This window comes from Drosophila innubila, chromosome X, assembly GCF_004354385.1.
Source record: "Drosophila innubila isolate TH190305 chromosome X, UK_Dinn_1.0, whole genome shotgun sequence".
Lineage (NCBI taxonomy): Eukaryota > Metazoa > Arthropoda > Insecta > Diptera > Drosophilidae > Drosophila > Drosophila innubila.
The window spans coordinates 26,717,832-26,740,974 of NC_047626.1; the positions used below are offsets into that span (position 1 = coordinate 26,717,832).

General features: G+C 38.8%; 2 protein-coding genes across 9 annotated transcripts in view; one reads left to right on the forward strand and one right to left on the reverse strand.

Moving 5' to 3' along the window:
- Positions 1–23,143, reverse strand: part of LOC117791359 — a 79,555-nt gene that overhangs the window by 21,917 nt on the left and 34,495 nt on the right. For 3 of the 8 annotated variants that reach the window (XM_034631143.1, XM_034631136.1, XM_034631120.1), the window contains 4 exons: positions 15,627–16,302; positions 12,024–13,978; positions 11,017–11,431; positions 9,910–10,265 (listed from right to left, as the gene is read on the reverse strand). In XM_034631143.1, the coding sequence (XP_034487034.1) occupies positions 9,910–10,265; positions 11,017–11,431; positions 12,024–13,978; positions 15,627–16,302 (3,402 nt within the window). Of the gene's footprint in view, positions 1–9,909; positions 10,266–11,016; positions 11,432–12,023; positions 14,071–14,840; positions 16,303–23,143 lie in introns of all 8 variants that reach the window. The other 5 variants (XM_034631091.1, XM_034631113.1, XM_034631105.1 and 2 more) reach the window with 4 other exon arrangements.
- On the forward strand, positions 2,954–5,898 carry LOC117791413 (ice-structuring glycoprotein). The gene is made up of 2 exons (XM_034631153.1): positions 2,954–3,453; positions 4,135–5,898. The coding sequence occupies exons 1-2, from the start codon at positions 2,954–2,956 to the stop codon at positions 5,717–5,719; spliced, it is 2,085 nt and encodes a 694-aa protein (XP_034487044.1). The 3' UTR covers positions 5,720–5,898.

Sequence of the window (23,143 nt, forward strand, 5' to 3'; positions counted from 1 at the left end):
AACGAAGAAGAGGAAAGGAGCGGGGCGGACAAAGAAGAGGCGGACACGTTTGGGGATTAATGCAGCATTTAACAAATGTGACAGATTGACGACGACAGGACAACAACAGGACATCATGACACAGCTCAGTGCATGTCCTGACATGTTCGATTTGTGTGTGTGTGTGTGTGTGTGTGTGTGTATCTCGGTTGTTGCCATTTTTCTTTACGCTTTCCAACAATTTCTTTACTTTTTTATTGCAGTTTTCGTGCTCTGTCAATTTATGAAATTCATTTTTTTTTTGCCAACGTTGTGATTATTTATTCAAAATGTTGAGGACGGAAGCGGCCACGCTAAGGGGGATTGGCAGGGGGAGGGGGGGCGGTTCAGTTATTGCTAAATAAATGAATAACACAATTTATGCATGACCTGAACATTTATAATTACATTTCGAAATAATTTAATTAAAATTGTTAACGCTTGATTGAAGTTTAATCGGAATGGACAACTACAACAACAACAACAACGACAACAACAACTTAATTAAATTAGCCTATCAATAAAAGGACAAACAACAAGATGGGAGGGGGAAAGTGGAAAGGTGAGCAAACTGACCGATTGACCATATCTGTAAAAATGCATATTTTACCTTCGCACACACACACATACAAGAAAAACATCGAGCAGTCAAACATTTTTTTGACAAGTTTGTCGCACAAGCAAATAAAAGACAAGGGGTAGATGGTTGTGGGGAGGGAATCGGAGCAAAAGAGTGAGGGGTTGGGTGGGAAGGCAACTGCTATTGAACAAATAAAACCGATCAGCAACAGCGGTAATTAAAAGCCAACCAAATGTCCAAATACCAAAGCCACACAAATAAAACCAAACCACATAACACACAACACACAACCAACACACACCCACCACACAAATATAGTCACAGTAGATGGAAAAAAAAACCAAGGAAGGAGAAATTGCGATAGACATCTTGGAAAAATTAGTACAAAGAAGCAAAAGAAAAACACGAATAGCAGTTACTCTAGCTCTAAAAAGAAAGTTCTTTGAATGATTGACCATACGATTGATTGATTGACTGTGTTGATTGTCTGACAACCTATAAAAAAAAAACTGTAAATGATAAAAAATAAATAAAGAGTACAACTTTTATTTTAAGCTGATTGCATCAATCAAATGAATGCCCAAATGATTGACTGATTGATTAATTATTTCACCATCTGCCTAATTGAAACGACACATCCAAAATTGGGCTATAGAAAACACTTTGAGCTGATTGCATCAATCAAATGATTGACCACAAGATGAATTTCTTTCAATGATGGACAAGCTAGCTGATTGACTGCATAATTGACTGATTGTTCAGATGATTGATGTAGGAGCAAACTGTGAAAACCACAATGATAGATTACCTAGATGATTGACAGACGCATTGACCAAATGATTGATTTCAACTCTGGTATAACTCTATGGTTTTCAATATTTAATTCCATTCGGTAATGTGAGATTAAACCATAACTATTTATCGATATGTTAAGTATCGATGGAGAAACGCAGCAACTTTGTTTTTGAGTAAGAGTATTTCTAAATAGTAAGCTAATAGCTTCACGTACACATATTCAGCTAGATAAAGCGACCAAGTAGACAGACACACACACACACACACATGTATCTGTATCTGTAGAATCGTATGCAAATATGTGTTGGTTATGCCCACAAATCAATTAAGTCGATTGAGGCGCCGCTTTTTGAGCATAGACCTTCACGTAAAGGTGCTGCTATAAATGATTGAGGGGAAGAAGAGAAAATTCAGAGGGTGAGTAATTTGGAGTGCTGTGAATTGACGCAAATCTAAAAGGCAAACAGATTTTGGCCCGTTTTGAAATAAGGAAACCAAATGGAAAGTACGAAACTCTCAAGGCAAAATGTCACGCGGTTAAAAATTTAAATTAAGCAATTTATTGCTTACTCACAGACATCCTTAAAATCCGTTCATTCACCACTCCTTTCGAGAAATGCCACAATCTAACAAATGTTTATAATTTCACTAAAATTTATATCTGAATTTGCTTGGCCAATATAGTTTGTATTTGTTTCTCAAATTAATTAAAATTTTTGCAATATTTTATTTAATAAAAAAGTTAATTAAATTATTTTTTTTGTATTTTTATTCAACTAAAAAATAAATGTAGTTTGGTATTCAATAAATTGTAATAAACCTCTCAACAAATATTTCAAAAATTTATAAGAAACCAAAGCTGAAAAGTTTCAGAATTGTCAAACATGTCGACATATAAATAAGTCAATAAAACATGTGCTAATTTTTTAATGACTCGGTTAAATAACTGAAAGACTTTTTGACGTTTTAATGTTAAATATAAAAATGTCTTTCAGTTTAATTTAACTTGACTTTAAAAAGTTTCATAACTTTTTCACTGGCCTCAAAAAGTAGACAGCATTTTTTTTTTTTTTTTTTTTTAAGAGATTTGTGTAAATTTGAATAAGAAAAAAAGGAAGAATGTAATGTTTGCAACAATAAGCCAATTAAACAGAGCAACCAACAACAAAGCAAACTTGCAACGCTGGCAGCAATGGCAGCAACAGCAGCAGCGGCTGCAGCAACATCAGTCGAAGTCGTCGTTTCTCTCGACAACACAGCCGAAGCAAAGTGGCAGCATTGATTGTGGCAGTAACAGTGGTTGTGGCAGCAGCAACAGCAGCAGCCGAAGGACACACAGCTGACAGACACTGAGAGTCTGTTGCTGCTGCTGTTGCTGCTGCTGCTGCTGCTTCAGTTTCAGACTCTGCCACTGACGATTGGCTATAAAACGCGACGAGCAGCACGAGGCATTCATCAGTTCGAATTCGAGTTACACACGTGACGCACGGCAACAGCACGGCAACAACATTCGGCTCGCGTCTATATAAATCAAATTTTTTTTTTGAACAATTTTTTTGAATGTTTACAAATTGGTTAACTGGTAGCAGCAGCAGCAGCAGCAGCCGTGTGGCAGCAACAACTGTCAATACAATGGCTGTTGCTGGTGTTGGTAGTGCTGTTGCTGTTGCTGGTGTTAGTGGTGGTGGTGGTATTGGTAGCGTCATGTCCACACCGCCGGATGTGATACTTGAAGTTGGTCCAGCGCCAAGTAGTGTGCGTTTTGTGGCACATGCTTTAGTTCTTGGCATGCATAGCGGTTATTTACGCTCAGCAATACGCATGGATGAAGCAACTGTGGCGGCGGCAACAGCAACAACAACAGCAGCAACTGTTGCTGCCACACCAGCAAGCCATAGCGGTGAATTGCTCTTGTATTTGGGCAATGTAACAGCGGAACAATTTGCACCATTGTTAACATACATGTACACGGGCTACTTGGATCTCAATGTGGACAACATATTTGCCGTGCTGCTTGCCACACATGTGTTGCACATGCCGCGTGCTTTGGAGATTTGTCGGTAAAAACAAATGGCGGTGCAATTTATGACTTCATCTAATTAGTTAATATTCGCATTTTTCTGTATAAATCAATTTCCAAATTACGCCATTCTACAATGACGGATTTTAATTATATTATTGTAACAAATAATTTTTTTGTAAATAAATTACTTTATAATTTTCTTAATTTGAAGAAATATTTCGTTGAACATACCAATTATATTTTATAAATTGTTTATTTTTTATCTATTACTCAAAGTGTTTTCCTTCTCTTCATTTAATGAAAGATTTTATTATTCCAGAAAAAATTGCAACTTAATAAATAAATTTCCTATTAAATTGTACGATTTCAATTTTTGTATTGCTTAATTTAAATTCCAGTTCACCATTTATAATTGAAGATTTAGTAGCGAAAGTAATTTCATCAAATATATCTTCTTAATTTTATTATGTATATATGATAATTATATATTCATCTTTATATGTTATTGAATGTAAAATTATTTTAAATTGATTATTATTTTTGTACTTAAGCTCAAGCAAATCAACATATTAGGCAAATAGTCAGTTTATTTTTTGCCCTTAAAAGTAGACAACATTTTTTTAATTTTTTTTAATTTAGCTTAAAAAAAAGTCTTGAAAATGTTTGGAAATAAATAAATAAAATATAATTTTTGCATCTCTCTCTGTCCCTCTGTTAGCTCGTATTTGGCACGCGCTCAGACAGAGGGCTATTTGAGCGGTCAGCAACAGCAGTTGCCACTGCCGGTGGCAAGTGTTGCACCCAAAATCATACGTCCAATTGCCAGCAAGGCAACATTGCCAAATTTTGGTTTTTTACCAGCGCCGCCACCGCCGCCAAATGTGGCAAGTGTTTCAAGTGTGGCAACATCCGGCTACTTGCAACCTGCCGTAGATGCAACAGCGGAACTTTCTATTGCTGCTAGTGCTGCTGCTGCTGTTGATGCTGTTGCTGCTGACGAGGAGGATGAGGATGTGGAAGTGTTTATTGACAGCAATACGGCAACAGATAATGAACTCGACACCGAAGATTGCAACGTGTCTGTGGTAAGTTCGTTGGGCAGCAGCAGCGCTGCCTCCAGTCTCAACATTGAGCGTGTGGATGTGAAAAGAACGCCGACACCAACAACAACACCAACAATGATGCCAGCAAATGTTGCTGCAACAACACAACCTAAACACGTCACAGCAACAGCAACAACAACAAAGCAGCGACGCAGCAGCAGCAACAACAACAACAACAACAATACAACACGCAAATCACTCAACAATAAACGTGGCAATTGTCGTAGTGTTGCAAGTGCCACAACGGGATTGCAGGTGGCAAAAGCGCCAGTGTCCGCATTGCAATTGGAGATGGCAACGCCGCCCACAACAACATCCAAGTTCATAATCGATGTGGCAAGTTGCGATGGCCCCGTGCGTTTTCGTCGCATACTCAACACAGCCTATGGCCACAAGCCGGAGACTTGCAACAATGCTGCCGTCGTCGAGTTGCAACGAACGCAGCAAAGTGTCAGTTATTCATTCCATCAGCAAATGGCGAGAGCAATCAGCAGTCAACAGCGACAGCAGCAGCAGGAGGAGAACGAGAACAGCGGCGACACAGCAGCAGCAGCAGCAGCAGCTCCAAATGTGACAGCAACAACTGCTGCTTCTACTGTTGCTGTTGGCACCACACAACGCAAGCAAACGCATTCCGAGTTATTTGTCTGCGTTTACTGCAAGCACACATTTAAATCACAATATTGCTATCAAAAACATGCCAAGCGGCATTTGAATCCATTAAGTTTGGACAAAAAGCTAACGGAGGCGCCACACGCTGCCACCAGCAGCAGCAGTAGCAGGGACAACAGTGCCGCAGAGTTGCTGGCAGCAGCAGCAGCAACTACAACAGCAACAGCTGCAACTGCGGCAGCAGGAGTTGCAGCTGCAGCAACAGCAGCAACTGTTGCAAATGTGACTGGAGCAGATGCGACACTCTCTGCAGCCGCATTGTTGTTGCGACGCGAGGTGCGTCCACTTGACATGAATGTGCAATATTATCCATGCAAAACATGTGGCAGCAAATTTCCTAGTTATTATTTTGTGCACAAGCATCGCAAGCTATGTCATGCCGATGAGCTTGAAGCAACCACAACCAGCACCAGCAACAACAACAACAACTCGACAAGTAGCAACAGCAACAGCAGCAACAGTGGCATCACCAAACGTGAGGCAACAACAGCAACGGCAACAGCAACGGCAGCGGAGACAACGCCATAAACTGATAACAAAGAATTTAGCACGCAATTTAATGCACCTCACACACACGCATACACACACTCACACACAACCATTCACACACACGCACAACAATTTTTTTTTTTAGTCACTCTAGTCTCTGATTGTAAAAGCAAATGAGAAAAACTAACCAAATAAAAAGCAACCATTAAAATAACAAAAACAAATTGCAGAACTTTCGATAACAACGATAAAACAAAATAAATGTATGACTATGATAAATGCGTGTAAGCACACAGGAAAGCAATAATCAAGTTGAGTGGAAAATCATATATAGAAATGATCGATAACAACAAATAGCGATATCGATAAATGTGTGTATGCAAAGCAAGAGAACAATTTTGGATATTAGACAAATTGCAACAAAAACTATACATATAAGCACTGTTATCGATAGCATACAGTACTATGAAACAAGGCAACAACTGTCATTATTATTTTGATAAGATATGAAATGATTATGATTTAAATTACAACTTTATTAATAGTAATTCAACATGCAAAGCTTTCGATGGTCAGCGGCATTTAAGAAAGAAATTATATTATATATTTACTATTAAATAACTCTATATGGCAGGGAAACAAGTTGTCAATTTATATCGATTACAGTTATCGATATAAAGCAGAGTTATAGTTTTAGAGCTCTGATAAAGCAGGAGTCGATGGTCTGTACGCTGTGTCTTTTTTTGGAGAGGTGAAAGTTTCTACATTTCGTTTTTTGACAACAAGTTGGCAGTAATCGATAACAATTACATAGTCACGCAAAAAAAAGTGTTGTTCTGATCTGGGGGTCCCACTATGCTTACTATACGGTTTTTGGGTCGCTGAATCCGAATCCGAAGTCCATTTTACCCCAGCACGTTTCGAAATATCCCCAATAAACCAATATGGGGGAAACTATTTTGAAAACTTCATTGGATTGGACTGGGGGTTTTTGGGGTCGCTGATTACGAATTTGAAGTCAATTTTTAAAAATTCAAAATGTCGGATCCATTATATAAAGATCCAGTAAAGTAATAAAACTCATAGCATAATGATTATTTTTTGAGTTTTATAAAAAAACTTATAATGATTACAGTCCCTGTTCAAAATATTAGATCAGCCATTTTAATTTTTAAAAATGGACTTAAAATTCGTAATGGCCGTGTTATTGATGTGAAAGAAGCAAAGTTTTGGCAATAGACTGATTGTACATTTCTAACCATTGCCCGATATCGATAACAATTATCATTATATGGCAGTACTATAGTTGAAGAGCTTAGCTTTAAGCACGCGACAACAGACTGAGGGGTTCTTTTACGGAGTATTGTGGTGGGAAGGCTAAAATCCTTTACTTCTTCTCTCCCCAAATTTTTTTTTTTGCTCTCTCTTTCCCTCTTTCCATCTCTGAGCGTCTCGCTCTGTCTCTGACGCCGGTTAATGCAAACAGACGTAACGTCAATTTAATAATTAAATTAAATCACTTGCATAATAAAAAAGACGTTTACAAAAATTTTAATTTAATTGAGTTTAATTAACTCGCCAGGGAGATGACAGCCAACAAACGTAGAGAGAAAGTGAAAGAGAGAAAGGGAAGTGAAGTAAAGTGAGGTGAGGTGTGGTGAGGGGATGATGCAAACAAACCGCAGTGCGCTGAGCTGAATGACAGACTGAGCGACTGAATGACTAAAAGACTGAGAGATTGTCAAGCTGACAGCCTTCTGCCACCCCCATCCTTAGTAAACCCCCTTGATTTTTACTCTGGGAATGCGACACGCACCAATCAAGCGTCCAATGTTGCCGCTTTTAACTCTTTGCTAAAGCTCAGCTCCAGCTCCAACTCCGCATTGGACCCGGACTCGGACTCTGATTTGATGAGAGGACTGGAGGCAATTGCCAAGTAGAGCATCAAATATTCATTGGGGACGGCGAAAGAAACGAAAGAAGCAAGAACCAAAAGCCAAACAGTTGTTAAAAAAAAAAGAAGCGAAATAGCAAGTAAGAAAGCTGAACTCGAGAGTAAGCGACTGTTAGATACCCTGCACGAACAGACAGTGGGACAAGGATAAGTTGACTACGCTATTGACATTTATAATTTAAATCAGTATTATGTTTGCAAATTGCCGTTTAAAAGTCGCCTTCTTCATCGTTGACGAGAAACCTAAACAGCAACAGCTGATAAATGATTTATGATGCTAACAAAACCAGTGTTGCCATTTTAGCAATTTTATTGCTAGATTTAGCACATTTTTAATTGCAAAAGCTAGAAAAATAGTTTAATTGATATTAGCTACAATCTTTTCTTTTTATTGCTAGATTTAGAATTTGTATAATTACAAAAGCTGGAAAATTGAATGAAATGCTATGAGAAAATCCATTTGTCGAGTGGGAGAACAAAGATGTCGGATATCAGATTTCAGAGCTCGAAATATTTGAATATATTGTCGAGGACATTGTCAAAATATAATTGCTGTTGAAATAAAATAAGTTAAAAAACTGTTTTTTGCTTAATTTAAGTAATTTATCCTTATTCCTAAATCTGTTGAAAAAGCTATGGATTTCTATAGGTATATATAATTTTTTTTTTTTTTTTTTTTTTTTAGCAATTTTGGCCCACAATATTTTGGCAACACTGAACAAAACATAATCAATAACAACCAACAACAAATACGCTTCTTCAAGTCGAGGCGCTTAACACCGAAAATTGATGACCTATTGCTAATGGTATTGTTGACGTTTTTGTAAAGCTTATTTGCAGAATATGACTGCCCAGAAAGTCTCTAAGTCGTATACTTTGCACCAAAAATAATATACCCTTGATTTTTTCGATTAAAGGGTATACAGGGGGTAGTTGAACAGGGAGAACGTGGATGGGTTGGGTAACTATACAAATAAATCAGAACGGACAGTGAACACAAAGTAAAATTGCCAAAGCGCGAATGCATTTTTGATGAGCAGCGCAATGAAAGAGAGCGAAAGAAAGGGAATGAAAGGAAAGAAAATCACAGCACAGAAGTGCAATTTTAAGCCAGTTAACGGTTAAAAAATCTACCAAAAGCGATAAAAGCTTATTGAAAGCTCTCCCTCTCTGAAAGCTCAAAACAAACAGAAAAAAAGCTCACAAAACTTTACGATAAAAAGTCCTGTCAACCAAAAACAAAGCTAACGAAAAGCTCGCCGAAAGCTCTTGTACGTATAATTCAGCCTTGTGTGCTAAAGTTTTAGGTACACATTTCAGCATAGAGCGCAAGCTTACAAAAAGCTCACAAGAAGCTGCTAAAATACTAAGTTCAGGCGTTTTTAATTGTTCTCTTGCTCAACTTTTGAGGTGTATTGTAAGAAAGGCATTCGAATGATTTTAAAAAGCTTTCAAAATTTCAATTCTCCAGAAATGTCAATTGCAGCCAAAAACTTAAAATTTATCAAAAATTCACGTCTTGTGAAATTTTCTTCCAAAATCATATTCAAGTTACTTGTTTTATAATTATGCTCATTAATTAGTTCATTCGTTTGAGCATACCGACTGTATTTTTGAACAAATTAAGTTTTCCATATTTTTGCCTGTTTTGCCAAAAGTTGTCTTCTAAAATGGAGTGTTTTTGTTATAATGATTTTTTGACGATATCTTTCTTTTAGGAACGAAAATAAATGAAAAAGCGAAAAAAAAACACTTCAATTCTAGTAATAAAGCTTCTAGTGACTTTAAAAGTTAAATAATAATTCATAAGAAGTAAACATAAAACATAAAAAACAAGATGGAACAAAATGTCGCGTACGAAAGGGATTGGAGCTAAATAAAAAATAAACTACTTGATATTTTTGAATTAAATAAAAAACAATATTAAGATGCATCAATGCACAACATTTTTAAACTAGTCGTATTTAAATATTCTCCCAGGTTTCGCTGAAAGCAGTATTTGAACGGTTAACCGCGAGAACGACTTCTGTTTTGAGTGGCATGTAAATGCTTTGGTTTCTTGTTATTTTCTTGAAAACGAAACATTGACCAAAATCAGCCTTAACACCATTTATAAAGCTAATCAATAGTTGCATATTTCGTCTTTTGTTAACGATCAAAAATGTTTTGGCATTTGTTTTTTTCACGTTGAATGCATACGAATGTCGCATTTGACATGAGAGAATTGCCCATATCATAATATTTATCGTTTCATATTTGAATTTCTTGAACTCACCTTTGCCATCCAATGCGATAATCTCCGATGTGGTCAACATATTGTTGCCGCCATCTGACAACAACGTCGATGTTGCCGTTGACGTTGTTGTTGTTGTTGTCACTGTCGATGCTGTGGACATGATTAACAAAAACGATGACGATGGGGTCAATGTGATGGCACCTGATTTGCCAATGGATGTGATTTGATTGGACGAATCTTTGGCGTTCAATTTACTGTTGTTGTTGGCGCTGCTGTTGCTGCTGCTGCTGTTGTTGTTGTTATTATTATTGTTACTGTTGTTGTTGTTGTTAGCGTTGATGGCGTTATTTGACTCGCCGCCAGGCATCATCTCAAAACGTTTCTTTTTGGGATCACTGCAAAGATGAAAGGAGACAGATGTAAATATACTAAACGCATTTTCTCTTTCTCCTTTTATTATTTTCTCTCTTTATCTAAATCTTAAGTTTGTACATCTTTTTTTGGTTTTAAGTTCCCTATTATATATTTATTTTATATTTTACTTCCTATTTTTCTTATTTTTCCCTAGTTCTCTCCGCATTTTCCTCATTATTCTCCCAATTCTTTTCTGTATTATTCAATACTAACTCACTATTTTTTTTTTTCGTACTCTCTATTTTCCCTAATTCCTTTGTTAATCTAATTTTTCGTTCTTAAATTTCTCTATATTTTCTTTTAATTTAATAAATTTTCTTATTGGTTAATTTTGCTTTCTTCTCTGTGTTCCACGTAGTTTTGACTACTTATGACTGCAATTTCTCTATGTTTCTCTCACTGTTTATTATCTCCTTTTAAATCTCTCGTTTTTCTAACTTTTCCCTCTTGTTAAGTTGATTTCCATACAATTTTTTTTCTATCATCTTTTTTGCAAATTATCTTTTCTTTTCCTTTTCTCGCGTTTTCCTTTCGTGCCAATCTTTCTTAGTCTTTTGGTCACAATTTATTTTCCGCTTACTTTCTGTTATCTTCCTTTTTCTATTCTTTTTTTTCTCAATTTCTCCTCAATTATATATTCTATTCTCTATCCCCTCTCTATGTTTGACACTCTACATGTTTTCTCTCTTTCGCTCCCTCTCTCTTTCTCTCTCTCGTTTCTTTTTTGCTCACCTAACATCCGAGTGTAACTCGTTGCCGGCACCAAGTCCTTCAACTTGTGCCGCCTTCAGCTTCTGGCCAAGATAGTTGCCAGCTGTGGTGGCTGTTGTCAGAGTTGCCACACCGCTGACAGGTTCCGTTGCTGCCACATTCGGCACAGCGAAGCCAGAAGCAGAAGGAGCAGCTGCTGATGTTGTTGTTGTAGTTGTTGTCTTGACGATTTTATCGCCTGTTGCATTTGTTGACGCTCCACCGGTTGCTGCTCCAGTTGTGGCATCATCCATGCCATGTGGCACTGGCGCCTTCACATTGCTCATGACGACACTCTGATAACCGGGCTTAAAACCGTTAAGCGCTACGCTAACAGCGGGCGTTGTTGTGGGCGTGGCACTGGTTGCTGATGCAGTACCTGTTGCAGCTGCAGTTGCTGTAAATTAAAAAACGAGATTTTAATAAATTAAATTGTTATCGATAAAAAGGAACTTTTGACGTGATCGATATATTTCAATAAATATTACTTAATGTTATCAAAAAGAATTATCGATCAATGTATATTAATGATTGACAATGTTATGAGCAAAAGGTGTTATCGATAAAATTTGACTTTGGTTCACACAATATACAATGCGAAATCCTGAGCATTACAATTGTTACCAATTTAATTGTTATCAAATATGAACTATAAGAATAAAGTGATTGAAACTATGTATTTCGACATGTTTGTGCATGTTAATCGGCCTTTCATCGATCGTGCAATGTATGGCATGTTAAGCGAATAATTGATAACCACTAGTCGAATATTTGTAAGTAAAACAATTTCAAAAACATACAAATGTATGTATATGCTCGAACAATTTGATTATCTCACTTTGGTTAAACTTTCCTAGAGTTATCGATATATTATCGTTTACATAAGCATTGAGTGCTTATCGATTGGCATTTCTCGTAACTTAATTTGTGTCTCTGGTATACTGGAATTGCAGAGCTTTTGTTTGTTCGATAAATTATCGATTGCTTACCATTGTAGCTATCGGCATTGACAGTCGTTGCTGCTTTACTCTTGGCCAGCGACTCGTCTGTTTCCGCCGACATTTCAACTGTTTTAGGGACATCTCCAGTGACATCGACCGTTGGCACCTGCGATTTGGACACCTTGGGCGTTCCAGTGGCGCCTCCAGCGGTGGTTGCCTCAACAGTTGTCGTTTCAGTTGTTGTTGCTGCTGCTGCTGTCACTGGTGTTGCTGTGGCTATTGTCGTTGTTGTTGTTGTTGCGGTTGTTGCTGCTGCTGCTGCTGCTGCGGCACTTGAACTTGTGGCGGAGGATGTTGTTGCTGCTGTTGCTGCTGCAGCAGTTGGAAGTGCTGCTGTTGCTGCTGTTGCTGCTGCTGCTGTAGCAGCTTCCTCGTCAGCGCTTTTGTTTTTGGCTTCACTGCTGCCCGTTGAGATCTCATTTGTTGTTGTGGTTGTTGTTGTTGTTGCGGCAGCTGATGATGTTGCATGCTTATCCGCAGCTGCATCCAGCGTTTTATCAACCGTTGTTGTTGTTGTTGCTAATGCTGCTGTTGCAGCTGGTGTTGTTGTTGCAGCTGCTGTTGTTGTTGTTGCGGCTGTTGTGGTTGTTGCCGCCGCTGCGGCTGCTGCTGCTGCCGCAGCTGCCACAATGGCAGCAGCAACACTTTTGGCCACCTTCTCATTGCCAGCTGCCACTTCTGCTGCTTTACTAACGGCACTCGCTTTTTCCGCAGCACTTTCCGCTGCTTTTGCCGCATCGGCAGCAGCTTTTTCCGCAACTCTCTCGCGTTCACGCTCGGCAACAGCGCTGGTCCGATTACCCGATTTCTGTTGCTGTTCCCGCTGCAATCGGGTTGTGACGCCCGTGGTTAGGGAATCGATAATGCATTGCGGTTGGGCTGCCTGTGTCTTGGCCGGATTGCGACTGCTGCGCGTACGTTGACGGGATTTGCGTAGCAGCTGCTTATAGTTCTCCGTCTTTTTGCTGAGGTAGTAATAACGTACGCAATCTTGCGGTGATTTGCGATCTAAACTCGCCGCAATTGCACCAAAATTCTTTGGATGCTGTAAATATTTCTCCTTGAAGGTCTCCTTCTCACCGGCTGTCCAAAGATTAATGGCCTTGCGTTCCTCATGCATCGCCACAATGTTCTCAATGCGTCCATTCTCATTGTGATAGGCACAACGTCGTTGGCGGGCATCGTGCATTAATGGCGGTATGACCGCATATGAGCGCATCTTTTTATCCTCCAATGCCTGCTCCTGCAAACCGTCCATGATCTCCTCAAGATCCGCTTCGGATTTAATGCGTGATCCGACACGATTGAAGCGTTCCTTATCCTCACGTTGCTTGCGCAATTCCGTAAAGACTTTCTCAAAGAATTCACGATTTTTTGCCTCACGCGCCTTACGCTTGGCACTACCCTCCGCCCGTTCGCAGCGTCGCTGCCAATCCGCCTGATCCTTGGTATATTTCTCAACCAATCCCTGATTGTGCTCCCATCGTTCCGCCTTCAGTTTGCGTATATGCAATAATAATGGATTTCTAACCATTGTCTGATGACGTTTTATTAAATGTGTTAAAGCTTCCACATCGAGCGGTTGATTGTAAAGGGGCAGCCAGGGGCGTGGCCGTTCATTGCCGCCCGCTCGACTCACCACGGAATGTTGTGCGGCGGCCGTTTTACGGTTCGCCTCATAGATACTTTGGGCCAACATTTGTGTACGCCACGCCAGCTCCATTATCTCATTGCCACTCTCGGTGGCAGCCAAATCGGCGGCGGCTTTTTGTTGTTTCTCCATTGCTGCCGTTGCCGCTGCCTCATCCATCAATGTTTTCTCCTTTTTACGTAATGTCTCCATTGCCGTTTCAGCGCATTTGATCTCATTGTCCACCTTTTGGATTTGCATCAACAGTTCCTCTTTGGCGCTGCTGCTGCTACTGTTGTTGTTGCTGCTACTGCTGTTGCTGTTGCTGCTGTTGTTGTTGTTGCTGTTGATCCTGCCACGCTCATCGGCATTGTCGCTAGGCAGCGTTGGAGAAATGGCCTCCACCTGTCAAAATAAAGATGTTTTTATTAATCAAAAACTTTAACACCCATGACACTAGCTTCAACTGGCAGCCTAATCAACCGGATTAATCTAGCCAAAAACACAGCTTAAATGTGACTTTAATATATTCTTAAAAAAGTTTTCTTTTGATTATTGAAAATTTTCAGTTTTATTACAGCTTAAAAGTTGACTTTAAGATTAAGTACTTTTTTATTTGCTCTTCTCTTTTTAAATTAAAGCTTTAAGGAGCTTTTTCAAGCATTTTAAGAAAAAATCGCAGCTAAGACATTAGTTTCTGTGTACTAAATCGAAATTTGTAATGATTAATTGCAACTTATAAAAGCTTTCCTTTTTCCTTTTTTTTTGTCAGCTCATAGATAACAGACTTAACAGCTTAAAAGTTTATCTGGCTTTACATAGCAGGAAAACTTTAAGTTAGAAATGGCTAAAGAGCTGGTTTTAAGAGTTAAACAACATATTTTTTATGTTTAAAATTAAGTTTTGGGCAACTTTAGCTTGGAACGCTTAAAAGAACATAAAAGCTGACAAGCAAACTTATTGCCATAAGAAATTGTGAAAATAAAATTGGAATTAGACCATAATTGATTGCATATTAATTGTATATTAAAGCTCTCGAACATTATTCAAAATGCTAAACATGCATTGAAAAGCTCACTTTCTTTCTCACTCAGTTTCTGTTTGTTTTAATCCATCGCTTTAGGGTCTGCGTGAAGCGACTAGTGTCATTTTCAATACTTCATTTCGCCACTTACCTGGGGATGGTATGCCTCAGAGCTGGTTGCCGCTGCTGCAGCTGCCACCGAACCGCTGCTGTTCATTGTCGCCGTAGAGACACTCACGGAGGAGCTGACCAATTGTGCACCGCCGGTGGCAGTTGATGATGTTGTCATTGTTGGCGGTGGTGCCAGAGCACGTGGTGCGTGCGCCTGTGACGTCATCTGTTGTTGCTGTTGCTGCTGCTGTTGCTGCTGTTGTTGCTGTTGCTGCTGTTGCTGCTGTTGTTGTGGTTGCAGCGTCTCTACCTTGAGCTGTTGCAGGGATAGCGATTTAAGTGCGTTCATATGAATTAAGGGTCCATGATTGCTCTGACGACTATTTAACAGCTGAGCGGGTGACGAACGTTGTTGTTGTTGTTGTTGTTGCTGCTGCTGCTGTTGTTGCTGTTGCTTTTGTTGCTGCTGCTGCTGCGACGACGACGGCGGCGGTTGTTGCTGGTGTGGCAGGTGATTCATGTTGCTGGCATTTGCCTCACTCAGGCGCTGCTTCTTATAGGGTTGCCCCACACTACCAGGTGGCTCTGGTGGTGCATGTTGCTGCTGTTGCTGTTGCTGCTGCTGCTGCTGCAGACGCTGATTGACTGCTGCCACAGCTGCGGCAGTTGCTGCAGTGGTCAGGTATTCATTGGTGTATTGCAACGGATGGTGTGGCGGCAACAACAAACGCTGGCCGCCCACCATAATGTTGCCACCGCTGTTCGGTGGTGTAACTCCGCCACCAACTTGTTGTTGACTCGCCGCTGCATTGCTGCTGCTCGACGCTTGTTGTTGTTGCTGCTGCTGTTGCTGCTGCTGCTGTTGTTGCTGCTGCTGCTGCTGTTGTTGTTGTTGGCTGGCATAATGGGACATGGCTTCCATGACGAGCACACCGCCAGGTTGTGCACCGGGTGGTGCCATTTGGGCAGCAACTTGGACAACACCACCACTGGCTGCACCACCAGCGCCACCAGCACCAACAACTTGGCCACCAGACTTGCAACCTGATGCTGTCGCAACCGTTGCAGCACGCGCCGTACGCTGCTGAAATTCTGGTACGGAGGCTTGAAGTTGAGGTATCCGCATATAATGATTCTCCCGATAGTTTCCCACCGGTGCAATAATGCTATACGACGGTTGCTGTAGGAAACGCTGTGGTGCATCCGCAAACTTGGCATAACTATTTGCAGCCGCTGCAGCTGCCGCACTTCCCGGTCCAGGACGTGGCGGTGACAATGGACTTGCTGCCGATCGTGATGATTGTTGCTGCTGTTGTTGTTGCTGCTGTTGTTGCTGCTGCTGCTGTTGTTGCTGCTGCTGCTGATGCGATTGCTGATGGTGGTGGTGGTGATGCATTTGTTGTTGCTGCTGCTGCTGCTGTTGCTGCTGCTGCTGATGCGGTTGCAGGTGTCCGAGGCTCTTAACGTACTGTTGCGTCTGCTGCTCGAGTGTCCTGTACGATCAGCGGGGGCGAAAGAACAACAGATTATTAGATTTGTGTGTAAGGTTGCAAAAAATTAAAGGTTGCAAAAAATTAAATTTAATAAAAAATATATTCATAGTGATAAATAAGAATATTCATTAAAAAAAATTATTTTTTTTTAAAGCACATTAGAAGTCAGAGCAGATGTCGGCGCGCCCTTACTCTAGTGCTTCTACAAGTCGATAAGAAAAACAGGATAGACGAACTCCGAAAAAAGTACAAAAATAGGACAAATATTTTCAAAAGAGACACAAAAACAGGACAAATCTCAAAATTTAAACTTTATCATAATTCTTAAGTTCACATGAATATATCCATGTCATGTATGAATTTTTGTGTTATTGCTGTTTTTGCCGCGATGTTGTCAATTTTGGACCGTTAAAATATTTAAATTGAAAGAGTCTTATAAATAATCTATGTTAAAAAAGAAAAACAGAGAGAAAGAACTCAAAACAGAGAAAATCTATGATTTAAGTGTTTTTCAATACTTTAAAAAACTTAAAAAAAATAAAAAAATTAGTTAAATTGGCAACGGCGTTACTGCAATCGTTAACAGCCCTTTAATAACGAATCCCGAAATTTGTTTAAACTTTTTTTGACTCGTTAACAAGTAAATCGAGTTAACTTCAACATTGAATAACTAAATAAATATTTTTTTAGCGAATATTTAAAAAGTATAACAGAATTTACAAATGAACAGATTTCCGAATAGGGGATGTTTCAGAAAAATTCAGGCAAATTCATTTTAAAAAGGGACAAATCTGTCCTGAAATAGGATAAAATGGCAGCACAGTCTCTTACACCTGGTGTTCTCAGTGCTCCGCAATGTTTAGTTAAATGGCGCCAGAGAGACGCACAAGCACTCAAGAAAACAGATTCCGATCTAGAGCGAACTTACAAAATCAAATTCTGCAATGACAAAGCTCGCTCTGACGGCGACTTTATTATTTCCATATTTCTTGCATATGTTGTTGTAGTTCTTCTACCCACCGCTGTTGTAAAGCATATTATACAATTTATTATCAAATTTATTGATTTATTCTCTGCTTCATTTGTCGAGATGCATATATTTATGCAGTTCCTACTTCCACATTAGCTATTAACTTTATCTGGAACATGAATCTATCAAATTGTGATTGGTGTAATTACGAAGATATACAGGGGTGCCACAGAAAATGAAACCAATTGAAAATCTCCCAAATCTTCATACATTTTTGGGAGATTTTCGGTTGGTTTCGCTTTCTGTGGTACCCCTGATATAAACCGTTTATATAATTGAGAATCGTAAGAGACTCAAAAAAGATTCTACAATTTAAATGCATTAGGAGAATGTCTAGTCTTCCTATTCTTCTTGTAAGGTGACTTTTATGCAGTTGCTCAAAGTGATGATGATGATGAAGATGATGATGAAGATGATGATGATGACCCCATTGTGATAAATATAATATGTACATATATGATGATATGATGTGATCGCTTTGTCCATTTGGATAATCTACTCTACACTAATCTGATGAATCTGTTGATCAACGCAATTTACTCGTAGATACGACTACAAAAATTTACGGGGGTTGAATTTCTGATGCGCCTTAACGTTCTTTTATTGAAGACACAAACCCGGCCGGCTTGTCGCTTGCAACATGTTGCATTTGATATTTATGTTAATGTGTGTGTGCGTGTGTGTCTGTGTGGGTGGGTGTGGAATGTGCGAGCGAGATAGCAAGCAACGCATGTACGGTAAGCAACAATAATGAGCAAGAGCGCAATACACATGCTATGCTGCTCGTTTTCGTGAGCGTGAGAAAATGTGTTTGTGTGTGTGTCTGTGAATGAGAGAGAGGGTGAGTGAGAGTGAGAATTCAGCATGGCGGATTCGAACATTTAGGAACATGTATGCAGCGAACGGCAACATCGAGCATGTCGCAGACAGCATGTTGCCGCAACATGTTCTGTATCAAACATATTGCTCACTGCAAATTGACGTCGACTTCGACAGCGACGTCGACAGCGACAGCGTTTGCCGCAATTTCGCTATTTGTTGTCCCCCACCACCAGCCACCACTCGCTTCTACCGTCGCATCAACACGTCGATGACAACAACATTGACGACGCTCATTATTTAAATTTTTATAAAACGGCTGCAACGACGACGTCGCATTTTGACGTTGAGTTTTCAGTTGTGATTAACGTGCGACGCGTTTGACCTGCGGCCGCTGTCGACGCCGACGACGACGTCACACAATAATAACAACAACAGCTGAGCAGGCAGGTAGATACGAAGAGGAAGAGGGAGCGGTAGCGGAAAAGAGAGAAAAACAGACACCCGCACACACACACACTCACACACTCACACACACACACACACACTTGAACATGCACATGGGGCAGACTCGCTTATTAATTCATTAAATATTAATGACACATACAAATACACGGCGGCATGCAAAACGCACGTTGCGACGTTGCCAAACTTCACAATTGCTATTTTTAAAGAATGAAACATGCGCTTCGAAGCTACACGTTTCCCCTTCTCTATCATTCTCTCTTCCTCTTCCTCTTCCACTCGCTGTGTTCTTCATTCAGCTTTAAAATCAGACATTGGCTTCTACGTCTCATCAATCATATCGACCTACAGCAATATACAAAACTTGTGCTCCTCCCCTCGTTACTTCTTCTTCTTCGTCTTGTGCTTATTCGTTTCAATTTATGAGCTCCTTTTTCAGATTGTGTATTCGTTATGTATTATAAACAGGTTCGTTCTGATGTCTTACCTGCAAAGAGAAAGAAGAAGAAATCAAATTAGTACTGTAGTATAGGTTATGTTTGTAGTTGTATTTAGATAATAAATTAGGGGTATTCACAACAACAGTGCTAAAGAGTGTCTCTAGTTTTATTTTTATCTTATTTTTTTCGTTAACTTTATTTCAGTTGATGTATTTATGTATATGATTTATAGCCTGCGGTTTCTTTAAGTTAAATAGTTTTATAATTTATTTATTTATGTATTTACTCGTTTTCTTTGTTTAACAGATAAATGCGTCATTTTGCAGAGCTTCAGTGAACATAAGATTAGTTTAAAAATGTTTGCAGCAATTATACACATACTATACATAGCATATTTAATTATAGCCCTAAAGAACTAAAATTCCCTGTTCTTGATTTTTCTTTACGTTTACATGATGTTGTTGTCATTTTTTTGAAGTTTCATTGTTAGTGCTGACCGGCGTCAACTGACCGCTACTTTTTCGAATAATAAAATTTGTACCATTGTTAGCAAGTTTTTAGGTTCCGTGACTCAATGGTTAGAGTCGCAGACAGACAAACAGAACTATTCATCTAGAACAGGTAAAAATATAATACAATATGTATGTAAAAAAAAACTAATAAAATAAAACAGAGCTCCCAAATAAGTGTCGACCGAAATAATCAAAGCAATCCCCTCACACAAAAGACAAAAAAAAAAACTGAGTAATTTCGGTCTCTCTCTCTGAGCAAGACCCTTTTTTTTCGTTTCACTTATGCTCACGGTCTTGAGTTTTTACTGAGCAAACACAGAAGAGTTAAACAAAAAGTCTTTTATAATTTAAATTTTTTATTTTAAAATTATATTAGAATCTGCGGTATATTTGGCTCCATTCATAGCTCACTGGCAGCGTTGAGAAGATTCCTTAAGCTCGCGGAGATCAATCTATTAACAGAAATTTGGATCAGGGATTGTTTTTTTTGCAAGTCTTTCAGCGTTTTCTATATAGTTTATTGCGCTTCGACCAAATTTTCAATAAGACTTTACTTATTTACTGTAAAGACCCTAATTTCGATTGAGCTCAGAAAATCGGTCTCTGGAAAACCCGACCGCAATAGAAACAAATCGAGTGGTCATTGGTTGAGCATTCCCCTATTGACATAAAACACAATTAATTGTGTTTTCTCTGAGCCTTTTTGGGATCTGTCCGAACGAAACAGGTTTTTTCTCACAGTATGAAAGGGTTTGACCCTATTTTGCAAGCTCTGAAAAAAAAACAAATTTAAAAAGAAACAGAAAAAACTCCAAATAAAAAGCAATACATTTGAAATAATTTTTGTTTAGTTTTGTGCCTGGGGATTTTTTGGCAGAGTTCCCCGAGGAGTCACCAACGTTTCTTGTTAGGGAAATGTTGAGAAATGTATAGGATAGCTTCCTCATTCATCTTTCCTAGGAAATCGCAATGTTAAATTCCTTAATCATTTTCATACGAACGGCTAAATGTTTCCTCAATGACTGTGGAACGTTCTTTAACTTTTCTTCCATGTTTCTTTGAGGTCTGGTTCTGCTGTTAAATTACAATAATGTGCTAATATTTGGCAGGTATGAAAAACATAACTTATTATACATTTTAAAACAGAGATAAAATTTTTTTTTGCAAACACTTGTTATTCTTAAATTGTGACTCTCTTTCTTTATTTCTTTTCTCTATTCCACTCGTATTAACTTCAAAGCAAAGCACAACTAAAATTTAAAGCAAGAAAAAAATTCGCATATCAAAGAATAATTTAATAATTTCTAATCAAATTGAAACAAATAACGATTCAGGTACGTCCCAAAATAACTATTTTGCAGCAGGAATTTAGATCAAAATGTCAAAACGTTTTCTTTTTGACAAAGTGAAGAATATTTAAAGTTGATCCAATTAATGATCTATAAAATTTACAAAGTAATATTTTTTGCTATTTTTTAATATATAGAAAAATTGTGTACATACAGAAAATAACAAATTATTTTTAGAAAAATAATGTACCGAAACCGTACCGGTTCAAAGTTTAAGGTTTTCCGGTTTATGAAAAAGAATTTATTTCGGTTATGGGTACGCTACCTGAGTAAAAATAAAAACAGTTAGTTTACCGGTTCCTGCGTTATTCCCTGTTATAATAATATAATAAACTGTATTTGTTGGTCCGTTTCTCCTTTTCTCCTTTATCTTTTCCTTTTCACCTATATTCAATTTTTTTCTATAAATCGCAGCTTTAATCACGTATAGAAAAGCTTTTTTATAAGCCATTCTCTCTCTCTCTCTCTCTCGCACAGCTACACATACACACTCTTTCTCTGTCTCTCTCTCTATCTCTCTGTCTCTGTCATTAAAGTTGGCCCAACAATAATAATACAAATAATTAAAAGTTGCAGCTTGAATAATTTTTTGTTTATCAAAAGTTTTCAACGGCGACGTGAGCAGCGCAGCAGCAGAGCGACAGCGACTGAGTCAGTGCACATGTACCGTTATGTACGCAGACATACTTATATACAAATATATATGCATGTGTGTGTGTGTGGCATACATAAAGAAAAGTACATAGAAGAAGAAGGAAAAACAAACAAGTGAGAAGCTGGAAAAGGAAGTTGAACGATGAGGAGTGCAAGAAATTGAGAGGAGAGAGAGAGAGAAAAGAGATAGGAGGAAGTAGTAGTAGTCACAGAAGAAATAAGAAGTATGTGCAAAAAGCGTAAAAATAGCAGAAATATAAGTAAAATCAACAACAGAAATAAAAAGAGAAATAGAAGCAGAGAGATAAAAGCCTTGACAGTGTTCTCCTTTTACTACTCTTCCGACTCCTATTCCTGGTCTTGCACCTATCCTCTCCATTCTTAACATGCTTCTTCTTCTCCTTCTTCTCCCCATACTTCCTCTTTTCCTGCTCCGTTTTCTGCACCTATTTCTATGCTCCTTTTCCTGGTTCTCTTGCTGCTCAGGACAACACTTTGTGGCAGCATGCAACGTGCAACGAGAAGCCACTTAGTAGGGGGTGTTTGGGGGAGGGAAAACCCACCAAAAAAAAACTAACCTAACCCTTCCCAAAAACACACCCTCTTCTTTCCCATCGTCGTGTACTTTTGACTCGAGGCATGTGGCAAGTGCAAAAATGTATCGATTTTTGTTTCTACAGAGTTTTCAACGGTTACGTGTGCGTGAGGGAAGGATAGAAGCAGAGAGGAAGGAAACGAGGAAATTGAGAGAGGGAAAGAAAGAGAGATGAATGCCCAGAGCGACGGCAGCAACAACCAGAATTCATGTTCTGCTTCGTAGGAGGCCGCAGAGAGGGGATGGGGGTGCTGGGGGCGGCAAGTGGGGCAAACGGAGTGGGTGTGTGTGTATGTGTGTGTGTGTGTGTGTGTGTGACAGTTGCCGGTTTAGCTGCATTTTGTATGCCGCAACAACGCCGCCCTTTGCCTCCTTGCTGCTGTTGTTATCGTTGTTGTTGTTGCCGTCTGCCATTGAGGCGCAAAACTTTGAGCATGCCACACCAAGAGGAAGAAGAAACAGAAAAAGAAGGACAAAGAGAAAGAGAAAGAACGATAGAGAGCAAAAACGGCGATGCGTAAAACTTTAAAACTTGTAGAATCAAGCAAGCCCAACAGTAGCAGACCCTGTACTATTGTGTAAAAACAAAAGCAACAAATCTTAATAAATTAAAGATAATGCACCATCTTTTTATCAGCACAGAAAAATAAACAATTTACATATAAAAACCAAATTTTAACAAAAAAAAAAAATGCAACAAAAAGCTTGCTACTTTTTGTTTATTATTTAAATTTTATTAAAATGGCGGTAGTTCAATTCAATTCAATATTCGGTAATTTTGATTTACAAATAAAAAATAAAAAAATGTCAAAACTACTAATTTGCAATTTTTGAACAAAAAGTTAAAAATAATGCATTATTATTAAATTTTTTTTGCCGATGCGTGGAAAAACCATACAAATAAGTAATAGACCCTTTTTGTAATTTTGAAGGGTAGAGTCTAAAAAACAAACTTTCCTTTTGCGCTGCTAGTGTTTGTGTGCATG